This window comes from Dendrobates tinctorius, unplaced genomic scaffold (genome assembly GCF_039654945.1).
Source record: "Dendrobates tinctorius isolate UK_male_01 unplaced genomic scaffold, ASM3965494v1 ptg000232l, whole genome shotgun sequence".
Taxonomy (NCBI): Eukaryota; Metazoa; Chordata; class Amphibia; order Anura; family Dendrobatidae; genus Dendrobates; species Dendrobates tinctorius.
Genome location: NW_027361899.1, coordinates 12,580,284 through 12,601,033, shown reverse-complemented (window position 1 = coordinate 12,601,033; position 20,750 = coordinate 12,580,284). Strand labels below are relative to the sequence as shown.

Genomic DNA, 20,750 nt, shown 5'->3' with positions numbered 1-20,750 from the left:
GGTCAACATGGGAAAGACAAAGGAGCATTCCAAGGCCATCAGAGACAAGATCGTGGAGGGTCACAAGGCTGGCAAGGGGTACAAAACCCTTTCCAAGGAGTTGGGCCTACCTGTCTCCACTGTTGGGAGCATCATCCGGAAGTGGAAGGCTTATGGAACTACTGTTAGCCTTCCACGGCCTGGACAGCCTTTGAAAGTTTCCTCCCGTGCCGAGGCCAGGCTTGTCCGAAGAGTCAAGGCTAACCCAAGGACAACAAGGAAGGAGCTCCTGGAAGATCTCATGGCAGTGGGGACATTGGTTTCAGTCAATACCATAAGTAACGTACTCCACCGCAATGGTCTCCGTTCCAGACGAGCCCGTAAGGTACCTTTACTTTCAAAGTGTCATGTCAAGGCTCGTCTACAGTTTGCTCATGATCACTTGGAGGACTCTGAGACAGACTGGTTCAAGGTTCTCTAGTCTGATGAGACCAAGATCGAGATCTTTGGTGCCAACCACACACGTGACGTTTGGAGACTGGATGGCACTGCATACGACCCCAAGAATACCATCCCTACAGTCAAGCATGGTGGTGGCAGCATCATGCTGTGGGGCTGTTTCTCAGCCAAGGGGCCTGGCCATCTGGTCCGCATCCATGGGAAGATGGATAGCACGGCCTACCTGGAGATTTTGGCCAAGAACCTCCGCTCCTCCATCAAGGATCTTAAGATGGGTCGTCATTTCATCTTCCAACAAGACAATGACCCAAAGCACACAGTCAAGAAAACCAAGGCCTGGTTCAAGAGGGAAAAAATCAAGGTGTTGGAGTGGCCTAGTCAGTCTCCTGACCTTAACCCAATTGAAACTTGTGGAAGGAGCTCAAGATTAAAGTCCACATGAGACACCCAAAGAACCTAGATAACTTGGAGAAGATCTGCATGGAGGAGTGGGCCAAGATAACTCCAGAGACCTGTGCCGGCCTGATCAGGTCTTATAAAAGACGATTATTAGCTGTAATTGCAAACAAGGGTTATTCCACAAAATATTAAACCTAGGGGTTGAATAATAATTGACCCACACTTGTATGTTTAAAATTTATTAAAATTTAACTGAGCAACATAACTTTTTGGTTTGTAAGATTTATGCATCTGTTAATAAATCCTGCTCTTGTGTGAAGTTTGAAGGCTCTAACTTATTTGCATCTTATCAAACCTGCTAAATCTGCAGGGGGTTGAATACTACTTGTAGGCACTGTATGTGGGGCTGGCTGTGAGGGACATGTGGGACTGACATTATGCTGGGAGCTGTGTGGACATCATCTATGTGGGGGTAATCATACTGTATATCGAGGGAATGTTGTGGATATCACACTGGACGGCTGTGGTCACCGTCATACTGTGTAGGAGAAAACACAGTTTGGACAGTACAATGTGGTGGGCAGTATGAGGGCATAGCATGGAGAGGGGGCAGTGTGAAATGGGGCACAGTATGTAGGAAGGGCAGCTATGGCGGCGGACAGTGTAGAGGTAAAGATTGTAAGGGAAAACTAGAGCAGACATCCAAGGTATAGGCCGCGCTTCCTAAGGGAGGATGGTGTGGTTATGGCCGTGTCCTGGGTGTAGCTGATTAGGGCGCACCGGGGTCGTGTACTGTAGGATTATTGGGGTCATAATATGGACAGATATTTTTATGCGGGTGAAATGCAGAGACGGCTGTGGATGAGAAAAGTCATCATAGCGTCCGGACAAGATGGAGGTGAAAAGAAACGACTGAGAGAAGATGACGCCTAGAAGGTCCCTGGATGGAACTGGTTACTTAATACGGACGCTGTCTCCTCAGTGCTGTGGGTCCTGTACGGTCCGCAGTCTGACAAATAATAACTCCCAGCATCTCCTACCATTGTAAACGACATACTGGGAGTTGGAGGTTCATGAAATACAAATGTACATGGGGCCGACTTATAGGACTCGGCTCGTCGGTTATTAATCACATGATGTCATAGACCTAGTGGAAAAGAAAAGAATTTTCTGGGTAGAAAGGCAAAGTGAGCAATTGTAAGTGGACAGTGCTGTATAATATAATGAGTGCAATACAGGGGGTAAATACTCTGCTGGGGGGAGGATGAGGAGGGCTTCTTTATAAAGAATCATGTCAATATCCCTGTGTCTGTTTAGTTTCCATTAGGACGTCACCAAATGATGGACACTTTAAGTGAACAAACAGGCCCACTCCCCACTGAGCCTCGCCTCTATTGTACTTCACTTTTTTTTTTGTAAAGTGGCGGGGTCCTTGCACCTTAGTCTCTGACCCATTCCTTTACTTGGGTGCTAAGGATTCATTGGGGTGGGGGCGATGTCGGCCTTTCCTGCCTAGGGTACCAAATACCTTGTCCCGGCCCTGGAGGGCCGTAGGTTACTGAGGGCCACAGATTCATCTCTGTAGTTGTCAGCGAATCTACTGAGCCCATTTATAGATCTGGCCGCTACTACAGGTGGTCACCCAGCTTTCCCAGGGTCCTAAATATAAATCCAGAGTAGCACAGCAATCCAGCACTACTGAATCAATAGCCCGGTGTCAATGGCAAGCTGGGGCCCCCCCAATGTGGAAGCATGGAGGCAATGTACATGTATATGTTGTAGTGGAATATGCTCTTTATAGGGGGAGCAACAGTGACACCTGCAGGCTGCACTAGGTACTACACTGCACCGTATCCTCAGAAAGCAATGTCATGTCTGGTAAAGTTATATATTTAAGCCCTGATAGATTAAAAAAAAAAAAAAAAGACATTTTGTACCCCAGTCTTAATGAACTGTGCGCCACTGTCAGAAGCGTACTTCAGTCATGGAATGCAGGACATGTCTGGTGTAACTTATGTCATCTTGGTGTTGTAAATGCTCCGATTTGTGGGGTGCACTTGGCAATGCTCCATCCAAGCTCCACACAAACTGGCGGTGATGGTCGGAGTAGAAAAACGCCAAAAGTCACATTTTTGCCAAACATCACCTTGTGCGAAACGTCTGCTACACTCCAGAACACTGGTGAAGACTGCAGAATACATTGGGTCCAAACTTACATATACTGTATATATTTACACACAATTTTTTTAATGGCGAGATGATTTCTACCATTAAGACTATCGTTCTGTGCCCCAGTTTTAATAAAGGAGTGTTGTGGAGTAAGAAGATCCTGATTCCACCTCTCGGCGCCTCACCAGCAATCTTACTCCAGCCACTGATGACGGATAAAGCCTCATTCAGACATCCGAGAAGATCGGACTAGTTACTCTAGTTTCGTCATAGACTGGGACGAGGGTCATCCAATTTTCTCGTACATGGAGAAATCAAAAATAATTTCTCCACCTCCTTCACTCAGACAGTCCATAAATGTCATCCGAGTGCAGTCCAATTTTTTTCACAGACCCTTTCGCTTGCAATCCCGATTGCCGAGGGTCGGATGAATATCAGACGTGTCTTTGATATTTTCTGTGGACCACTCAGTCCGAGGAAAAATTAGATGTGTGAATGGCACCAAAGACTATCACAGGTGCGAGTGCGATCCGTGAAACACGCGGATAGTTCTGAATGAGACCGGAGACGGCCGGGCGTGTCCACGCCTCACTGCTTCCCCAGCTTTGCCCATTTTTAGGGAAGTTTCTGGGACTGGAGTGAAACGCAGAAAGTTTGCAACTCTTCAAAGTGTTTTACACCAGTGGATAAATACTCTGATGCATCGCCCCGGTGTCACCTACGTGATATCACTTACTGCAGCCGTATTATTACACTCCTGCTCCAGTTATCAGCCAGCGATCACTGCAGCTTAATATTATGTCTGGGACAACAGAAGTGCCCCCTCTTATTTTAATGTATGTGTCTTTCTCTAAAAAAGAATTCTTGCAATAGAGTTTTGTTAAAAGTTTTTGAAACATTTGGTTTCTACAGCCTGTACATAGCAAACTACAGAACGAGCTACCAAGGAATCCTTCAGTAAGCTAAATCTCTGCTATTTAATCTCAATTCTCTTTACCCATAGAGGCTGTAGAATACAAGCGATTACAGCTTTAATAAAACCCTATTATAAAAATATCTTCTAACCATAAAATACAGGCATTTATGTAAAAGAAAAAAAAAATGTCCCTGAGGGAGTCCATATACTTTAAACCATCATCAAAAACTTTATCTTCTAGAACTCCTATGGCTCATAGGACAAGAGATGTAACTCACTCTTCAGTCTGCCATGTACAGTGATACATGGAGGATGTAGACGTTAAAGACTCCGAAACCTTTAATGAAACCTTGTATGATATATTGTAGCTAAAAATCCATTAATCTTCTACAGCCTCTAAGGCTCAGACGAGAGATAAGGAGTCATACATTCTGCTATGTACAGTGATACATAGAGGATGCCGAAAACAAACTGGCCAAAACTAATGAAGCTTTATTCTTAAAAAAAAAATTAGATAAAAAAAAAATGCATTTATTTAAAAAAGTATTGCCCTCATCTGTAAAATCCTAATATGAAACATACAGCACCAAAGTCACCATTCCACAGAAAGGATAATTGAAAATAGAAATGTACCAGTCGCTACTGCACCTTTATGTTGGTTCTTTACCAATGCTCCATTGTGAGGATCCTGCGTTTCCCAGCCGATCACGACGTTCCATGGACACCCATGTGTCGGACTTAGTCACTGGGGATTTGGGGTACGATCCAAGGCTCTGATGTTATCACTGTGCAAATGCAACTTTCTAAATATTCTGCACGAAAAAGTGCAACTCCTATATAAACCTGGCTGCTCTGCTTCTGACATATAACCCTCTGATGAAAAACAATCTGAGGTTTGCATGCAAAAAAAAGAGCACGGAATGAATTCAGCCGGACATTAAAATAGAGGGACAAGGATGTACATACATTATAGATCAGACATGGCGAGAGGAGAAACATCCAAGAACAGATGACACAGAATCTACTGCATGGAGCTTAGATAAGTAGAAAAGCACTCTACCGTCTGCGGAGATAAAACACAGATTATATATGTGTGTATAGGCAAAAAGAGTGCATTTATAGCAAACTGCGGAGGATCACACACTACTCTGCATCCTGTCAACACAAGGTAAAAGAAAAAAAAATTCCTTATGTACTGTGAAAGGGAAACAGATCCAACTTCCTGTCTATATTACTTGGAGACACAAAGAGCTCACATCCAGCCTGTATTACTAGGAGAGACACACAGCTCAAATCCAGCCTATATTACTGATAGAGACACACAGAGCTCACATCCAGCCTATATTACTGGGATAGACACACAGATTATACATTCAGCCTACATCCAGCCTATATTACTAGGAAAGACACACAGAGCTCACATGCAGCCTATATTACTGGGAGAGACACGCAGAGCTCACATGCAGCCTATATTACTGGGAGAGACACGCAGAGCTCACATCCAGCCTATATTACTGGGAGAGACACGCAGAGCTCACATCCAGCCTATATTACTGGGAGAGACACGCAGAGCTCACATCCAGCCTATATTACTGGGAGAGACACGCAGAGCTCACATCCAGCCTATATTACTGGGAGAGACACGCAGACCTCACATCCAGCCTATATTACTGGGAGAGACACGGAGACCTCACATCCAGCCTATATTACTGGGAGAGACACGGAGACCTCACATCCAGCCTATATTACTGGGAGAGACACGCAGACCTCACATCCAGCCTATATTACTGGGAGAGACACGCAGACCTCACATCCAGCCTATATTACTGGGAGAGACACGCAGACCTCACATCCAGCCTATATTACTGGGAGAGACACGCAGACCTCACATCCAGCCTATATTACTGGGAGAGACACGCAGACCTCACATCCAGCCTATATTACTGGGAGAGACACGCAGACCTCACATCCAGCCTATATTACTGGGAGAGACACGCAGACCTCACATCCAGCCTATATTACTGGGAGAGACACGCAGACCTCACATCCAGCCTATATTACTGGGAGAGACACGCAGACCTCACATCCAGCCTATATTACTGGGAGAGACACGCAGACCTCACATCCAGCCTACATTACTGGGAGAGACACGCAGACCTCTCATCCAGCCTATAAAACGGGGAGAGCCACGCAGACCTCATGTGCAGCTTATATTACTGGGAGAGCCACACAGACCTCACATCCAGCCTATATTAGGGCTGGTTTCACACTAGCGTTTGTCTACGCAGTGTAGGCCTGCATACTTCTTTCCTTAAGATCGGCATGCGTCTTGTGTACCTATGTTTAACAGGGACACGCGTTGTATGATGATGCGTCCCCGTGCGTCGTTTTGACGTGCCCGCTGAACGCAACGTGTTCGGCGGGCACGTCAAAACGACGCACGGGGAAGCATCCACATACAACGCGTGTCCCTGCGTGCACAATGTTAAACCATAGGTACGCAAGACACATGCGGAGCTTAAAGGGAATCTGTCACCCCTTTTTTGAGATATCATATAATGACATCATTCAATTGTGTGTCACATAAGGATTCTCTTAGTACTTTTGTTTCCCCCTGACCCCGCACCTTTCATGCATAAATACCGTTTTTATATTGGTTCAGATGTATGTAAATTGCTGCGGTCCGGTCCAATGGGCGGGGCTTATTCACCTGCTCCCCCCTCCCTGTCTTGCTCTGCACAAGAAAAAATGCGTAGAGCAAGACAGGGGGGGGGGGGGGAGCAGGTGAATAAGCCCCGCCCAGCGGACCGGACAGCGGCAGTTTACATACATCTGAACCGATATAAAAAAGGTATTTATGCATGACAGCTGCGGGGTGAGGGGGAAGCAAAAGTACTAAGAGAATCCTTATGTGACACACAATTGAATGATGATATATCTCAAAAAAGGGGTGACCGATTCCCTTTAAGGAAAGAAGTATGCAGGCCTACGCTGCGTACACAAACGCTAGTGTGAAACCAGCCTTACTGGGAGAGCCACACAGACCCCACAGCCACATTGTTTTCCTGAGCGTAACACTGATATGAGGAAAGTGTGACGTAAAAGCGAGTTATAAATTTCTTATCATGATCCCCGATGACTGAAGACAAACCTAGTGGAATTTTATTAACTAAAGGTAACTATTAATGTCATTGCTGGAGTAGCCAGGGGCTGCCCACATTTTGTGCTTCCTGATGATTTTCTTTTAGGCTGCGGCTCCATCAATTCCATAAGATGCGGCATTACTACAACATCCCCTATGAGAGAGAAGATAGACTCGGACTCTGGGGTAATGCCGTATTTTACCTATATTCACACGTTACACAAGTCCAGTCCTGAAGGATACAAGTGACATAAAAGGTGCGACATCACCCCGAAATGCAGGAAGACAATTCACAGCACCGCGTCCTGAGACGTCTGTACAAAGGCAGAAACATTTATTTATTGGTGAAGACTCGGTCATCATTCAGTTATTACAGCAGCATTAACCCTACATGCGCAGCTAACAGGATGGGACCATCAGTCCTCAGTCACTACAGGAGACGTCCACCTGAGCGTTTCCCCACAATGAGTCCTTTCTCTACTTCATACAATGAGCGGCCATTAAATGCTGCGGATTTTCTTCTTCTCGTGGAACAGGACGTGCTGTTTTACTGCAAGAGGGAGAAACAAAGATTCTGAAACTGCATAAAGTGCTGCAGCAGTTACCTGCGAGGGTTAAACCGTGGCACAACAACCTCCCAATGACACTGTACTTATAAGAAACACCAAGACCATCCGAAAGAAGAAAACCTCCCCCCAAATAATAGATGTAAGACACAAACTGACCAAGAGGGTCGTATTTCCTCAGGATGAGCTTGTCCTTCAGCTTGTTCCTCCGAGTGTTGAAGCTGTAACCAGTTCCTGCAGCGCTGACCATCTTCACCAAGAGCACCCTGGCCGGAAGCACGGAGAACGAGAGGTTAATACTTGTAAGTATAATCACCGAGTACATACATTACTGATCCTGAGTTACATCCTGTATTATACTCCAGAGCTGCACTCACTATTCTACTGGTGCAGTCACTGTGTACATACATTACATTACTGATCCTGAGTTACATCCTGTATTATACCCCAGAGCTGCGCTCACTATTCTGCTGGTGAAGTCAGTATGTACATACATTACTAATCCAGAGTTACATCCTGTATTATACCCCAGAGCTGCACTCACTATTCTGCTGGTGCAGTCACTGTGTACATACATTACATTACTGATCCTGAGTTACATCCTGTATTATACTCCAGAGCTGCACTCACTATTCTGCTGGTGCAGTCACTGTGTACATACATTACATTACTGATCCTGAGTTACATCCTGTATTATACTCCAGAGCTGCACTCACTATTCTGCTGGTGCAGTCACTGTGTACATACATTACATTACTGATCCTGAGTTATATCCTGTATTATATCCCAGAGCTGCACTCACTATATCGGCTAAACTCATGCTGATGATTACAAAGATCAGTCACTACAGGAGAATTTGCCGCACGCGGCTCCACTTACTTAGATTTTCCCTTGGCGACTGCTCCACACAAATGGGGAGAAAAGAAGAAAGGAGAAAATTAATGTGATACAGATATGCACCCAATATTTGTTACCACACACTACTACCCCCATCCTCCGTTACCACATATAGTCGTGGTGCCCAGGTTCCCATAAGTCACATCCCCCTTACGTGCACAGTCAGCACCAGAGCTTTGATGCCAGCAGTTTAACCCCTTAGATGCCTCTGTAACCTCCGACAGCTGCATTTAAGAGGTTGGAAGGGGAGGAATCGGACCCCTCTCGTGCCCATCGATGCCCTGTAACATGATCGTGGGATGACGATGGCTCTGTTATGCAATGGCAGCCGGGAGTGGAGGGAATAAGGAAGGCCTCTATGTCTGCCATCTTTCTGCGCCCATGAACCCTGTGCCGGTGTCACTACCACTGCCTAATATGTAAAGTCTATAAAAATTGCATATTTGGTATTGGCACCGGCGCAACTGTCCCCATCCTCCAAATGAAGACCTCCTGCTACAACCCCATCCTCAACAGAATTACCTCTCACTACCACCCACATAGAATTACGTACCACTACCACCCCCATCCTCCACAGCATGACCCCCCCCACTACCACCCCCCCATCCTCCACAGCATGACCCCCCCCACTACCACCCCCCCATCCTCCACAGCATGACCCCCCCCACTACCACCCCCCCATCCTCCACAGCATGACCCCCCCCACTACCACCCCCCCATCCTCCACAGCATGACCCCCCCCACTACCACCCCCCCATCCTCCACAGCATGACCCCCCCCACTACCACCCCCCCATCCTCCACAGCATGACCCCCCCCACTACCACCCCCCCATCCTCCACAGCATGACCCCCCCCACTACCACCCCCCCATCCTCCACAGCATGACCCCCCCCACTACCACCCCCCCATCCTCCACAGCATGACCCCCCCCACTACCACCCCCCCATCCTCCACAGCATGACCCCCCCCACTACCACCCCCCCATCCTCCACAGCATGACCCCCCCCACTACCACCCCCCCATCCTCCACAGCATGACCCCCCCACGATCACCCCCATCCTCCACAGCATGACCCCCCCCACTATCACCCCCATCCTCCACAGCATGACCCCCCCCACTATCACCCCCATCCTCCACAGCATGACCCCCCCCACTATCACCCCCATCCTCCACAGCATGACCCCCCCCACTATCACCCCCATCCTCCACAGCATGACCCCCCCACTATCACCCCCATCCTCCACAGCATGACCCCCCCACTATCACCCCCATCCTCCACAGCATGACCCCCCCCACTATCACCCCCATCCTCCACAGCATGACCCCCCCCACTATCACCCCCATCCTCCACAGCATGACCCCCCCCCACTATCACCCCCATCCTCCACAGCATGACCCCCCCCCACTATCACCCCCATCCTCCACAGCATGACCCCCCCCACTACCACCCCCATCCTCCACAGCATGACCCCCCCCACTACCACCCCCATCCTCCACAGCATGACCCCCCCCCACTATCACCCCCATCCTCCACAGCATGACCCCCCCCCACTATCACCCCCATCCTCCACAGCATGACCCCCCCCACTACCACCCCCATCCTCCACAGCATGACCCCCCCCCACTACCACCCCCATCCTCCACAGCATGACCCCCCCCCACTATCACCCCCATCCTCCACAGCATGACCCCCCCCCACTATCACCCCCATCCTCCACAGCATGACCCCCCCCACTATCACCCCCATCCTCCACAGCATGACCCCCCCCCACTATCACCCCCATCCTCCACAGCATGACCCCCCCATGACCCCCCCCACTACCACCCCCATCCTCCACAGCATGACCCCCCCCACTATCACCCCCATCCTCCACAGCATGACCCCCCCCACTACCACCCCCATCCTCCACAGCATGACCCCCCCCCATCCTCCACAGCATGACCCCCCACACTACCACCATCCTCCACAGCATGAACCCCCCCCACTACCACCCCCATCCTCCACAGCATGAACCCCCCCCACTACGACTACCACTCCCACTCCCATCCTCCACAGCATGACACTTCACTTACAGTTCACACAGGTGAGGAACATCCCTGCGGCACCACACGGACATGAAGGCCGCAGCTCCACCACTTCCGGCCTCTCCGCTCTTCACTTCCGGGTCCTAGGTTGAGGACTCCTAGAATATGGCGGCCTCCTGTTATGGAGCCGCGCTCTAGTGACAGATGGTAGGGATGAATGTGTCAGTCCCCAGTCACACAGGACGCAGCATCTTGTTTACAACACTGAGGCCAAACTACGACTCTCACTGTGCCCTGAGGCCGCGCAGGATGGGAGTTGTAGTTTCTGAAAACCTCTTTGCGTTTTTGTGTCGTTTTCCTGTCGTGTTGCGGACGTCGGTGTCGTGTCGTGTTGTGGACGTCGGTGTCGTGTTGCGGACGTCGGTGTCGTGTTGTGGACGTCGGTGTCGTGTCGTGTTGTGGACGTCGGTGTCGTGTCATGTTGTGGACGTCGGTGTCGTGTTGTGGACGTCGGTGTCGTGTTGTGGACGTCGGTGTCGTGTCATGTTGTGGACGTCGGTGTCGTGTCATGTTGCGGACGTCGGTGTCGTGTCGTGTTGTGGACGTCCGTGTCGTGTCATGTTGCGGACGTCGGTGTCGTGTTGCGGACGTCGGTGTCGTGTCGTGTTGTGGACGTCCGTGTCGTGTTGTGGACGTCGGTGTCGTGTTGCGGACGTCGGTGTCGTGTTGCGGACGTCGGTGTCGTGTTGCGGACGTCGGTGTCGTGTCGTGTTGTGGACGTCGGTGTCGTGTCATGTTGTGGACGTCGGTGTCGTGTTGTGGACGTCGGTGTCGTGTTGTGGACGTCGGTGTCGTGTCATGTTGTGGACGTCGGTGTCGTGTCATGTTGCGGACGTCGGTGTCGTGTCGTGTTGTGGACGTCCGTGTCGTGTCATGTTGCGGACGTCGGTGTCGTGTTGCGGACGTCGGTGTCGTGTCGCGTTGCGGACGTCGGTGTCGTGTTGCGGACGTCGGTGTCGTGTCGTGTTGCGGACGCCGGTGTCGTGTCATGTTGCGGACGTCGGTGTCGTGTTGCGGACGTCGGTGTCGTGTCGTGTTGTGGACGTCGGTGTCGTGTCGTGTTGTGGACGTCGGTGTCGTGTCATGTTGTGGACGTCGGTGTCGTGTCGCGGACGTCGGTGTCGTGTCGCGGACGTCGGTGTCGTGTCGCGGCGTCGGTGTCGTAATTCTTTTTTTTCTACTGAGTCAATAACATTTACTGTGGAGATATATATAATGTCACTCTCACCTTGTTGGTTTTAATTTTTTCCCCATGAATTGACCTGCGGTTCATTTTTATTTGGAGAGGAATAATGTAAAATGTCGAGGAATAAAAGGAAAGCACAGAAAGGAAAATTGTCTGAGAGTGAAGGGGTTAACCTTAATGGGAACAAACAAATATGAAGGTGATGAGCTCAGTAGCAAATCAACTACATGAGACAGATTCCCAACATTGACGCTCTGCCGGAACTGTATATAGGGGACGCTCTGCCAGAACTGTATATAGGGGACGCTCTGCCGGCAATGAATATAGGGGACGCTCTGCCGGCAATGAATATAGGGGACGCTCTGCCGACACTGTATATGTGGGATGCTCTGCCGACACTGTGTATGTGGGTCTCTGCCGGCACTGTATATGTGGGACTCTCTGCCGACACTGTATATATGGGATGCTCTGCCGGCAATGTATATAGGGGACGCTCTGCCGGCAATGAATATAGGGGACACTCTGCCAGCACTGTATATAGGGGACGCTCTGCCGGCAATGTATATAGGGGACGCTCTGCCGACACTATATGTGGGACGCTCTGCCGACACTGTATATATGTGACGCTCTGCCGACACTGTATATATGTGACGCTCTGCCGACAGTGTATATATGGGACGCTCTGCCGACACTGTATATATGGGGCGCTCTGCTGACACTGTATATGTGGGACGCTCTGCTGACACTGTGTATATATGGGGTGCTCTGCCGACACTGTATATGTGGGACGCTCTGCCGACACTGTGTATTTATGGGGTGCTCTGCCGACACTGTATATGTGGGACGCTCTGCCGACACTGTATATATGGGGCGCTCAGATGAATTACTAGTCTCTGTTCTTGAGTAACCGTCTTTTTGATTCTTATTTCATAAATCTAGAGTACACGAGAAAATAAGAAACTTTGTAATAAATCTCACCAGAGAAATCTGCTTTCTGTGCTAGGTACAATACTCCTGCAGTCACTACAGATTGTTCCATTACTGAGACTGGAGATGACAGTTAGTGCTGATAAGATTCTATGCAGATGGGAGGAGCTACAGGCAAAGCTCCTCCCCCTCTTCACATAATCTTATAAAAAACAACTGTCATCTCCGATCTCAGTGATGGAATAATCTGTAGTCACCGAAGACGGATTTAACCCGGGAATTGTCAGAATGAACGATCCGTCCAGGAGGAGAAAAAAGCCGATTCTTCTGATAGAACATATTACAAAGCTTCTTCTATTCTCGTTCACTTTTTGATTTATGGAAAAAGTGACAATGACTCTAAGTTCCTTGGTATTTGATGTCATATTTGCAGCAGAATTCTCGGTCGGAGCTGCGCTCGTTGCTGACTCACTGTTTCCTTGACATTTGTAGAGTGTGATGTCACCTCCAGCAAGCGAGAAACCTTCCAGCAAAACTGCGGCGTCACCCACCGGAACCGCGCAAAGAAAGGAGAAGGTCAAGAGCAGGAGGGGGCGAACGGCGAAGCATGCACTTCCCTAACGCCGGAGCGTGTGGCAACAGTCAGCATGTGGGCTCCATCCTCTGACGTACAGGTGGGGGGCGACTTTTCCTGCAAATTCTCCACTTTCCTTCTGCTTTATCACATTTTACGTTTATTTCATGAGGAATACGTCAGTCAGTCTACATTACTGGTGGGGGTTGCAAAAGTATACACCCCCCTGTCACTACTTCAGCGTTAACCCCTCACACTCCAGCACTTACGCCAGCTGGTGGCGCTATAGAGTTCTAGTCCTCTCTGTCTCTATGAAGAGGCAATTTGCATATTAAGTTTTCGGTAGAACTACATTTCATAGCATCGTTAAAAACATCAAATTGTTTTAGGCAGAAATCCGGAGTCTAACTGAAGTGTTGCAGAACTTTTGGGGAACTCATAGTTTTATAAAAAAAAATATTTCAAGTATTGGCATTTTTACACCAACTTAGTCAACATTTGAAAAATGGGGCTTAGAAGAGAACAGCCGACGAATTCAGCAGAATGTATGCGAAACTGCCGATGGAAATGACGACAGAAATGTGCTAAACGTTTATAAGGCACGCTCTGCCGGCACCGTATATGAGGGACGCTCTGCCGGCACCGTATATGAGGGGCGCTCTGCCGGCACCGTATATGAGGGACGCTCTGCCGGCACCGTATATGAGGGGCGCTCTGCCGGCACCGTATATGAGGGGCGCTCTGCCGGCACCGTATATGAGGGGTGCTCTGCCGGCACCGTATATGAGGGGCGCTCTGCCGGCACCGTATATGAGGGGCGCTCTGCCGGCACCGTATATGAGGGGCGCTCTGCCGGCACCTTATATGAGGGACGCTCTTCCGGCACCGTATATGAGGGGCGCTCTGCCGGCACCGTATATGAGGGACGCTCTGCCGGCACCATATATGAGGGACGCTCTGCCGGCACCGTATATGAGGGGCGCTCTGCCGGCACCGTATATGAGGGGCGCTCTGCCGGCACCGTATATGAGGGGCGCTCTGCCGACACCGTATATGAGGGGCGCTCTGCCGACACCGTATATGAGGGACGCTCTGCCGGCACCGTATATGAGGGACGCTCTGCCGGCACCGTATATGAGGGGCGCTCTGCCGGCACCGTATATGAGGGGCGCTCTGCCGGCACCTTATATGAGGGACGCTCTTCCGGCACCGTATATGAGGGGCGCTCTGCCGGCACCTTATATGAGGGACGCTCTTCCGGCACCATATATGAGGGGCGTTCTGCCGGCACCTTATATGAGGGACGCTCTGCCGGCACCTTATATGAGGGACGCTCTGCCGCCACCTTATATGAGGGACGCTCTGCCGGCACGTATATGAGGGGCGCTCTGCCGGCACGTATATGAGGGACGCTCTGCCGGCACCTTATATGAGGGACGCTCTTCCGGCACCGTATATAAGGCACGCTCTGCCGGCACCTTATATGAGGGGCGCTCTGCCGGCACCGTATATGAGGGACGCTCTTCCGGCACCGTATATGAGGGACGCTCTGCCGGCACCGTATATAAGGGACGCTCTGCCGGCACCGTATATGATGGACGCTCTGCCGGCACCGTATATGAGGGACGCTCTGCCGGCACCGTATATGATGGACGCTCTGCCGGCACCGTATATGAGGGACGCTCTGCCGGCACCCTATATGAGGGACGCTCTGCCGACACCGTATATGAGGGGCGCTCTTCCGGCACCGTATATAAGGCACGCTCTGCCGGCACCGTATATGAGGGGCGCTCTGCCGGCACCGTATATGAGGGGCGCTCTGCCGGCACCGTATATGAGGGGCGCTCTGCCGGCACCGTATATGAGGGGAGCTCTGCCGGCACCGTATATGAAGGACGCTCTGCCGGCACCGTATATGAGGGACGCTCTGCCGGCACCTTATATGAGGGGCGCTCTGCCGGCACGTATATGAGGGGAGCTCTGCCTGCACCGTATATGAGGGGAGCTCTGCCGGCACCGTATATGATGGACGCTCTGCCGGCACCGTATATGAGGGGCGCTCTGCCGGCACCGTATATGAGGGACGCTCTTCCGGCACCGTATATGAGGGACGCTCTGCCGGCACCGTATATAAGGGACGCTCTGCCGGCACCGTATATGATGGACGCTCTGCCGGCACCGTATATGAGGGGCGCTCTGCCGGCACCGTATATGAGGGGCGCTCTGCCGACACCGTATATGAGGGGCGCTCTGCCGACACCGTATATGAGGGACGCTCTGCCGGCACCGTATATGAGGGGCGCTCTGCCGGCACCGTATATGAGGGGCGCTCTGCCGGCACCTTATATGAGGGACGCTCTTCCGGCACCGTATATGAGGGGCGCTCTGCCGGCACCTTATATGAGGGACGCTCTTCCGGCACCATATATGAGGGGCGTTCTGCCGGCACCTTATATGAGGGACGCTCTGCCGGCACCTTATATGAGGGACGCTCTGCCGGCACCTTATATGAGGGACGCTCTGCCGGCACGTATATGAGGGGCGCTCTGCCGACACGTATATGAGGGACGCTCTGCCGGCACCTTATATGAGGGACGCTCTTCCGGCACCGTATATAAGGCACGCTCTGCCGGCACCTTATATGAGGGGCGCTCTGCCGGCACCGTATATGAGGGACGCTCTTCCGGCACCGTATATGAGGGACGCTCTGCCGGCACCGTATATAAGGGACGCTCTGCCGGCACCGTATATGATGGACGCTCTGCCGGCACCGTATATGAGGGACGCTCTGCCGGCACCGTATATGATGGACGCTCTGCCGGCACCGTATATGAGGGACGCTCTGCCGGCACCCTATATGAGGGACGCTCTGCCGACACCGTATATGAGGGGCGCTCTTCCGGCACCGTATATAAGGCACGCTCTGCCGGCACCGTATATGAGGGGCGCTCTGCCGGCACCGTATATGAGGGGCGCTCTGCCGGCACCGTATATGAGGGGCGCTCTGCCGGCACCGTATATGAGGGGAGCTCTGCCGGCACCGTATATGAGGGACGCTCTGCCGGCACCGTATATGAGGGACGCTCTGCCGGCACCTTATATGAGGGGCGCTCTGCCGGCACGTATATGAGGGGAGCTCTGCCTGCACCGTATATGAGGGGAGCTCTGCCGGCACCGTATATGATGGACGCTCTGCCGGCACCGTATATGAGGGGCGCTCTGCCGGCACCGTATATGAGGGACGCTCTTCCGGCACCGTATATGAGGGACGCTCTGCCGGCACCGTATATAAGGGACGCTCTGCCGGCACCGTATATGATGGACGCTCTGCCGGCACCGTATATGAGGGACGCTCTGCCGGCACCGTATATGATGGACGCTCTGCCGGCACCGTATATGAGGGACGCTCTGCCGGCACCCTATATGAGGGACGCTCTGCCGACACCGTATATGAGGGGCGCTCTTCCGGCACCGTATATAAGGCACGCTCTGCCGGCACCGTATATGAGGGGCGCTCTGCCGGCACCGTATATGAGGGGCGCTCTGCCGGCACCGTATATGAGGGGAGCTCTGCCGGCACCGTATATGAGGGACGCTCTGCCGGCACCGTATATGAGGGACGCTCTGCCGGCACCTTATATGAGGGACGCTCTTCCGGCACCGTATATGAGGGGCGCTCTGCCGCCACCTTATATGAGGGACGCTCTTCCGGCACCATATATGAGGGGCGTTCTGCCGGCACCTTATATGAGGGACGCTCTGCCGGCACCTTATATGAGGGACGCTCTGCCGGCACCTTATATGAGGGACGCTCTGCCGGCACCGTATATGAGGGGCGCTCTGCCGGCACCGTATATGAGGGGCGCTCTGCCGGCACCGTATATGAGGGGCGCTCTGCCGGCACCGTATATGAGGGGCGCTCTGCCGGCACCGTATATGAGGGACGCTCTGCCGGCACCGTATATAAGGCACGCTCTGCCGGCACCATATATGAGGGGCGCTCTGCCGGCACCGTATATGAGGGGAGCTCTGCCGGCACCGTATATGAGGGGCGCTCTGCCGGCACCGTATATGAGGGACGCTCTGCCGGCACCGTATATGAGGGACGCTCTGCCGGCACCGTATATGAGGGGCGCTCTGCCGGCACCGTATATGAGGGACGCTCTGCCGGCACCGTATATGAGGGACGCTCTGCCGGCACCGTATATGATGGACGCTCTGCCGGCACCGTATATGAGGGACGCTCTGCCGGCACCGTATATGAGGGACGCTCTGCCGGCACCGTATATGAGGGGCGCTCTGCCGGCACGTATATGAGGGACGCTCTGCCGGCACCTTATATGAGGGACGCTCTTCCGGCACCGTATATGAGGGGCGCTCTGCCGGCACGTATATGAGGGACGCTCTGCCGGCACCTTATATGAGGGGCGCTCTGCAGGCACCTTATATGAGGGACGCTCTTCCGGCACCATATATGAGTGGCGCTCTGCCGGCACCGTATATGAGGGACCCTCTGCCGGCACCTTATATGAGGGACTCTCTTCCGGCACCGTATATAAGGCACGCTCTGCCGGCACCGTATATGAGGGGCGCTCTGCCGGCACCGTATATGAGGGGCGCTCTGCCGGCACCGTATATGAGGGGCTCTCTGCCGGCACCGTATATGAGGGGCTCTCTGCCGGCACCGTATATGAGGGACGCTCTGCCGGCACCTTATATGAGGGACGCTCTGCCGGCACCGTATATAAGGCACGCTCTGCCGGCACCGTATATGAGGCGCTCTGCCGGCACCGTATATGAGGGACCCTCTGCCGGCACCTTATATGAGGGACTCTCTTCCGGCACCGTATATAAGGCACGCTCTGCCGGCACCGTATATGAGGGGCGCTCTGCCGGCACCGTATATGAGGGGCGCTCTGCCGGCACCGTATATGAGGGGCTCTCTGCCGGCACCGTATATGAGGGACGCTCTGCCGGCACCGTATATGATGGACGCTCTGCCGGCACCGTATATGAGGGACGCTCTGCCGGCACCGTATATGATGGACGCTCTGCCGGCACCGTATATGAGGGACGCTCTGCCGGCACCCTATATGAGGGACGCTCTGCCGACACCGTATATGAGGGGCGCTCTTCCGGCACCGTATATAAGGCACGCTCTGCCGGCACCGTATATGAGGGGCGCTCTGCCGGCACCGTATATGAGGGGCGCTCTGCCGGCACCGTATATGAGGGGAGCTCTGCCGGCACCGTATATGAGGGACGCTCTGCCGGCACCGTATATGAGGGACGCTCTGCCGGCACCTTATATGAGGGACGCTCTTCCGGCACCGTATATGAGGGGCGCTCTGCCGCCACCTTATATGAGGGACGCTCTTCCGGCACCATATATGAGGGGCGTTCTGCCGGCACCTTATATGAGGGACGCTCTGCCGGCACCTTATATGAGGGACGCTCTGCCGGCACCTTATATGAGGGACGCTCTGCCGGCACCGTATATGAGGGGCGCTCTGCCGGCACCGTATATGAGGGGCGCTCTGCCGGCACCGTATATGAGGGGCGCTCTGCCGGCACCGTATATGAGGGACGCTCTGCCGGCACCGTATATAAGGCACGCTCTGCCGGCACCATATATGAGGGGCGCTCTGCCGGCACCGTATATGAGGGGAGCTCTGCCGGCACCGTATATGAGGGGCGCTCTGCCGGCACCGTATATGAGGGACGCTCTGCCGGCACCGTATATGAGGGACGCTCTGCCGGCACCGTATATGAGGGGCGCTCTGCCGGCACCGTATATGAGGGACGCTCTGCCGGCACCGTATATGAGGGACGCTCTGCCGGCACCGTATATGATGGACGCTCTGCCGGCACCGTATATGAGGGACGCTCTGCCGGCACCGTATATGAGGGACGCTCTGCCGGCACCGTATATGAGGGGCGCTCTGCCGGCACGTATATGAGGGACGCTCTGCCGGCACCTTATATGAGGGACGCTCTTCCGGCACCGTATATGAGGGGCGCTCTGCCGGCACGTATATGAGGGACGCTCTGCCGGCACCTTATATGAGGGGCGCTCTGCAGGCACCTTATATGAGGGACGCTCTTCCGGCACCATATATGAGTGGCGCTCTGCCGGCACCGTATATGAGGGACCCTCTGCCGGCACCTTATATGAGGGACTCTCTTCCGGCACCGTATATAAGGCACGCTCTGCCGGCACCGTATATGAGGGGCGCTCTGCCGGCACCGTATATGAGGGGCGCTCTGCCGGCACCGTATATGAGGGGCTCTCTGCCGGCACCGTATATGAGGGGCTCTCTGCCGGCACCGTATATGAGGGACGCTCTGCCGGCACCTTATATGAGGGACGCTCTGCCGGCACCGTATATAAGGCACGCTCTGCCGGCACCGTATATGAGGCGCTCTGCCGGCACCGTATATGAGGGGCGCTCTGCCGGCACCGTATATGAGGGGAGCTCTGCCGGCACCGTATATGAGGGGAGCTCTGCCGGCACCGTATATGATGGACGCTCTGCCGGCACCGTCTATGAGGGGCGCTCTGCCGGCACCGTATATGATGGACGCTCTGCCGGCACCGTATATGATGGACGCTCTGCCGGCACCGTATATGAGGGACGCTCTGCCGGCACCGTATATGATGGACGCTCTGCCGGCACCCTATATGAGGGACGCTCTGCCGACACCGTATATGAGGGGAGCTCTTCCGGCACCCTATATGAGGGACGCTCTGCCGACACCGTATATGAGGGGAGCTCTTCCGGCACCGTATATAAGGGACGCTCTGCCGGCACCGTATATGAGGGGCGCTCTGCCGGCACCGTATATGAGGGGCGCTCTGCCGGCACCGTATATGAGGGACGCTCTGCCGGCACCGTATATGAGGGACGCTCTGCCGGCACCGTATATGAGGGACGCTCTTCCGGCACCGTATATGAGGGGCGCTCTGCCGGCACCTTATATGAGGGACGCTCTTCCGGCACCATATATGAGGGGCGTTCTGCCGGCACCTTATATGAGGGGCGCTCTGCCGGCACCGTATATGAGGGGCGCTCTGCCGGCACCGTATATGAGGGGCGCTCTGCCGGCACCGTATATGAGGGACGCTCTGCCGGCACCTTATATGAGGGACGCTCTGCCGGCACCGTATATAAGGGACGCTCTGCCGGCACCATATATGAGGGACGCTCTGCCGGCACCGTATATCAGGGGCGCTCTGCCGGCACCGTATATGAGGAACGCTCTGCCGACACCGTATATGAGGGACGCTCTGCCGGCACCGTATATGATGGACGCTCTGCCGGCACCGTATATGAGGGACGCTCTGCCGGCACCGTATATGAGGGACGCTCTGCCGGCACCGTATATGAGGGACGCTCTGCCGGCACCGTATATGAGGGGCGCTCTGCCGGCACGTATATGAGGGACGCTC

General features: G+C 53.3%; 2 protein-coding genes across 3 annotated transcripts in view; one reads left to right on the top strand and one right to left on the bottom strand.

The window, feature by feature from the left end:
- Nucleotides 1-7,381: 7,381 nt before the first annotated feature.
- On the bottom strand, nucleotides 7,382-10,723 carry MRPL33 (mitochondrial ribosomal protein L33). The gene is made up of 4 exons (XM_073556321.1): nucleotides 10,602-10,723; nucleotides 8,510-8,528; nucleotides 7,790-7,896; nucleotides 7,382-7,614 (listed from the first exon to the last, which is right to left on the bottom strand). Exons 1-4 carry the CDS (start codon nucleotides 10,621-10,623, stop codon nucleotides 7,565-7,567), a joined length of 198 nt encoding a protein of 65 aa, XP_073412422.1. The 5' UTR covers nucleotides 10,624-10,723; the 3' UTR covers nucleotides 7,382-7,564.
- The window catches only part of LOC141060057 (uncharacterized), a 166,537-nt gene continuing 156,445 nt past the window's right edge, over nucleotides 10,659-20,750 (top strand). The window contains exons 1-2 of one of the 2 annotated variants that reach the window (XM_073556320.1): nucleotides 10,659-10,760; nucleotides 13,219-13,400. In XM_073556320.1, coding sequence (XP_073412421.1) covers nucleotides 13,374-13,400 — 27 coding nt within the window. In that variant the 5' untranslated portion in view covers nucleotides 10,659-10,760; nucleotides 13,219-13,373. Of the gene's footprint in view, nucleotides 10,761-11,893; nucleotides 11,999-13,218; nucleotides 13,401-20,750 lie in introns of those variants that run through there. The other variant, XM_073556317.1, reaches the window with a different exon arrangement.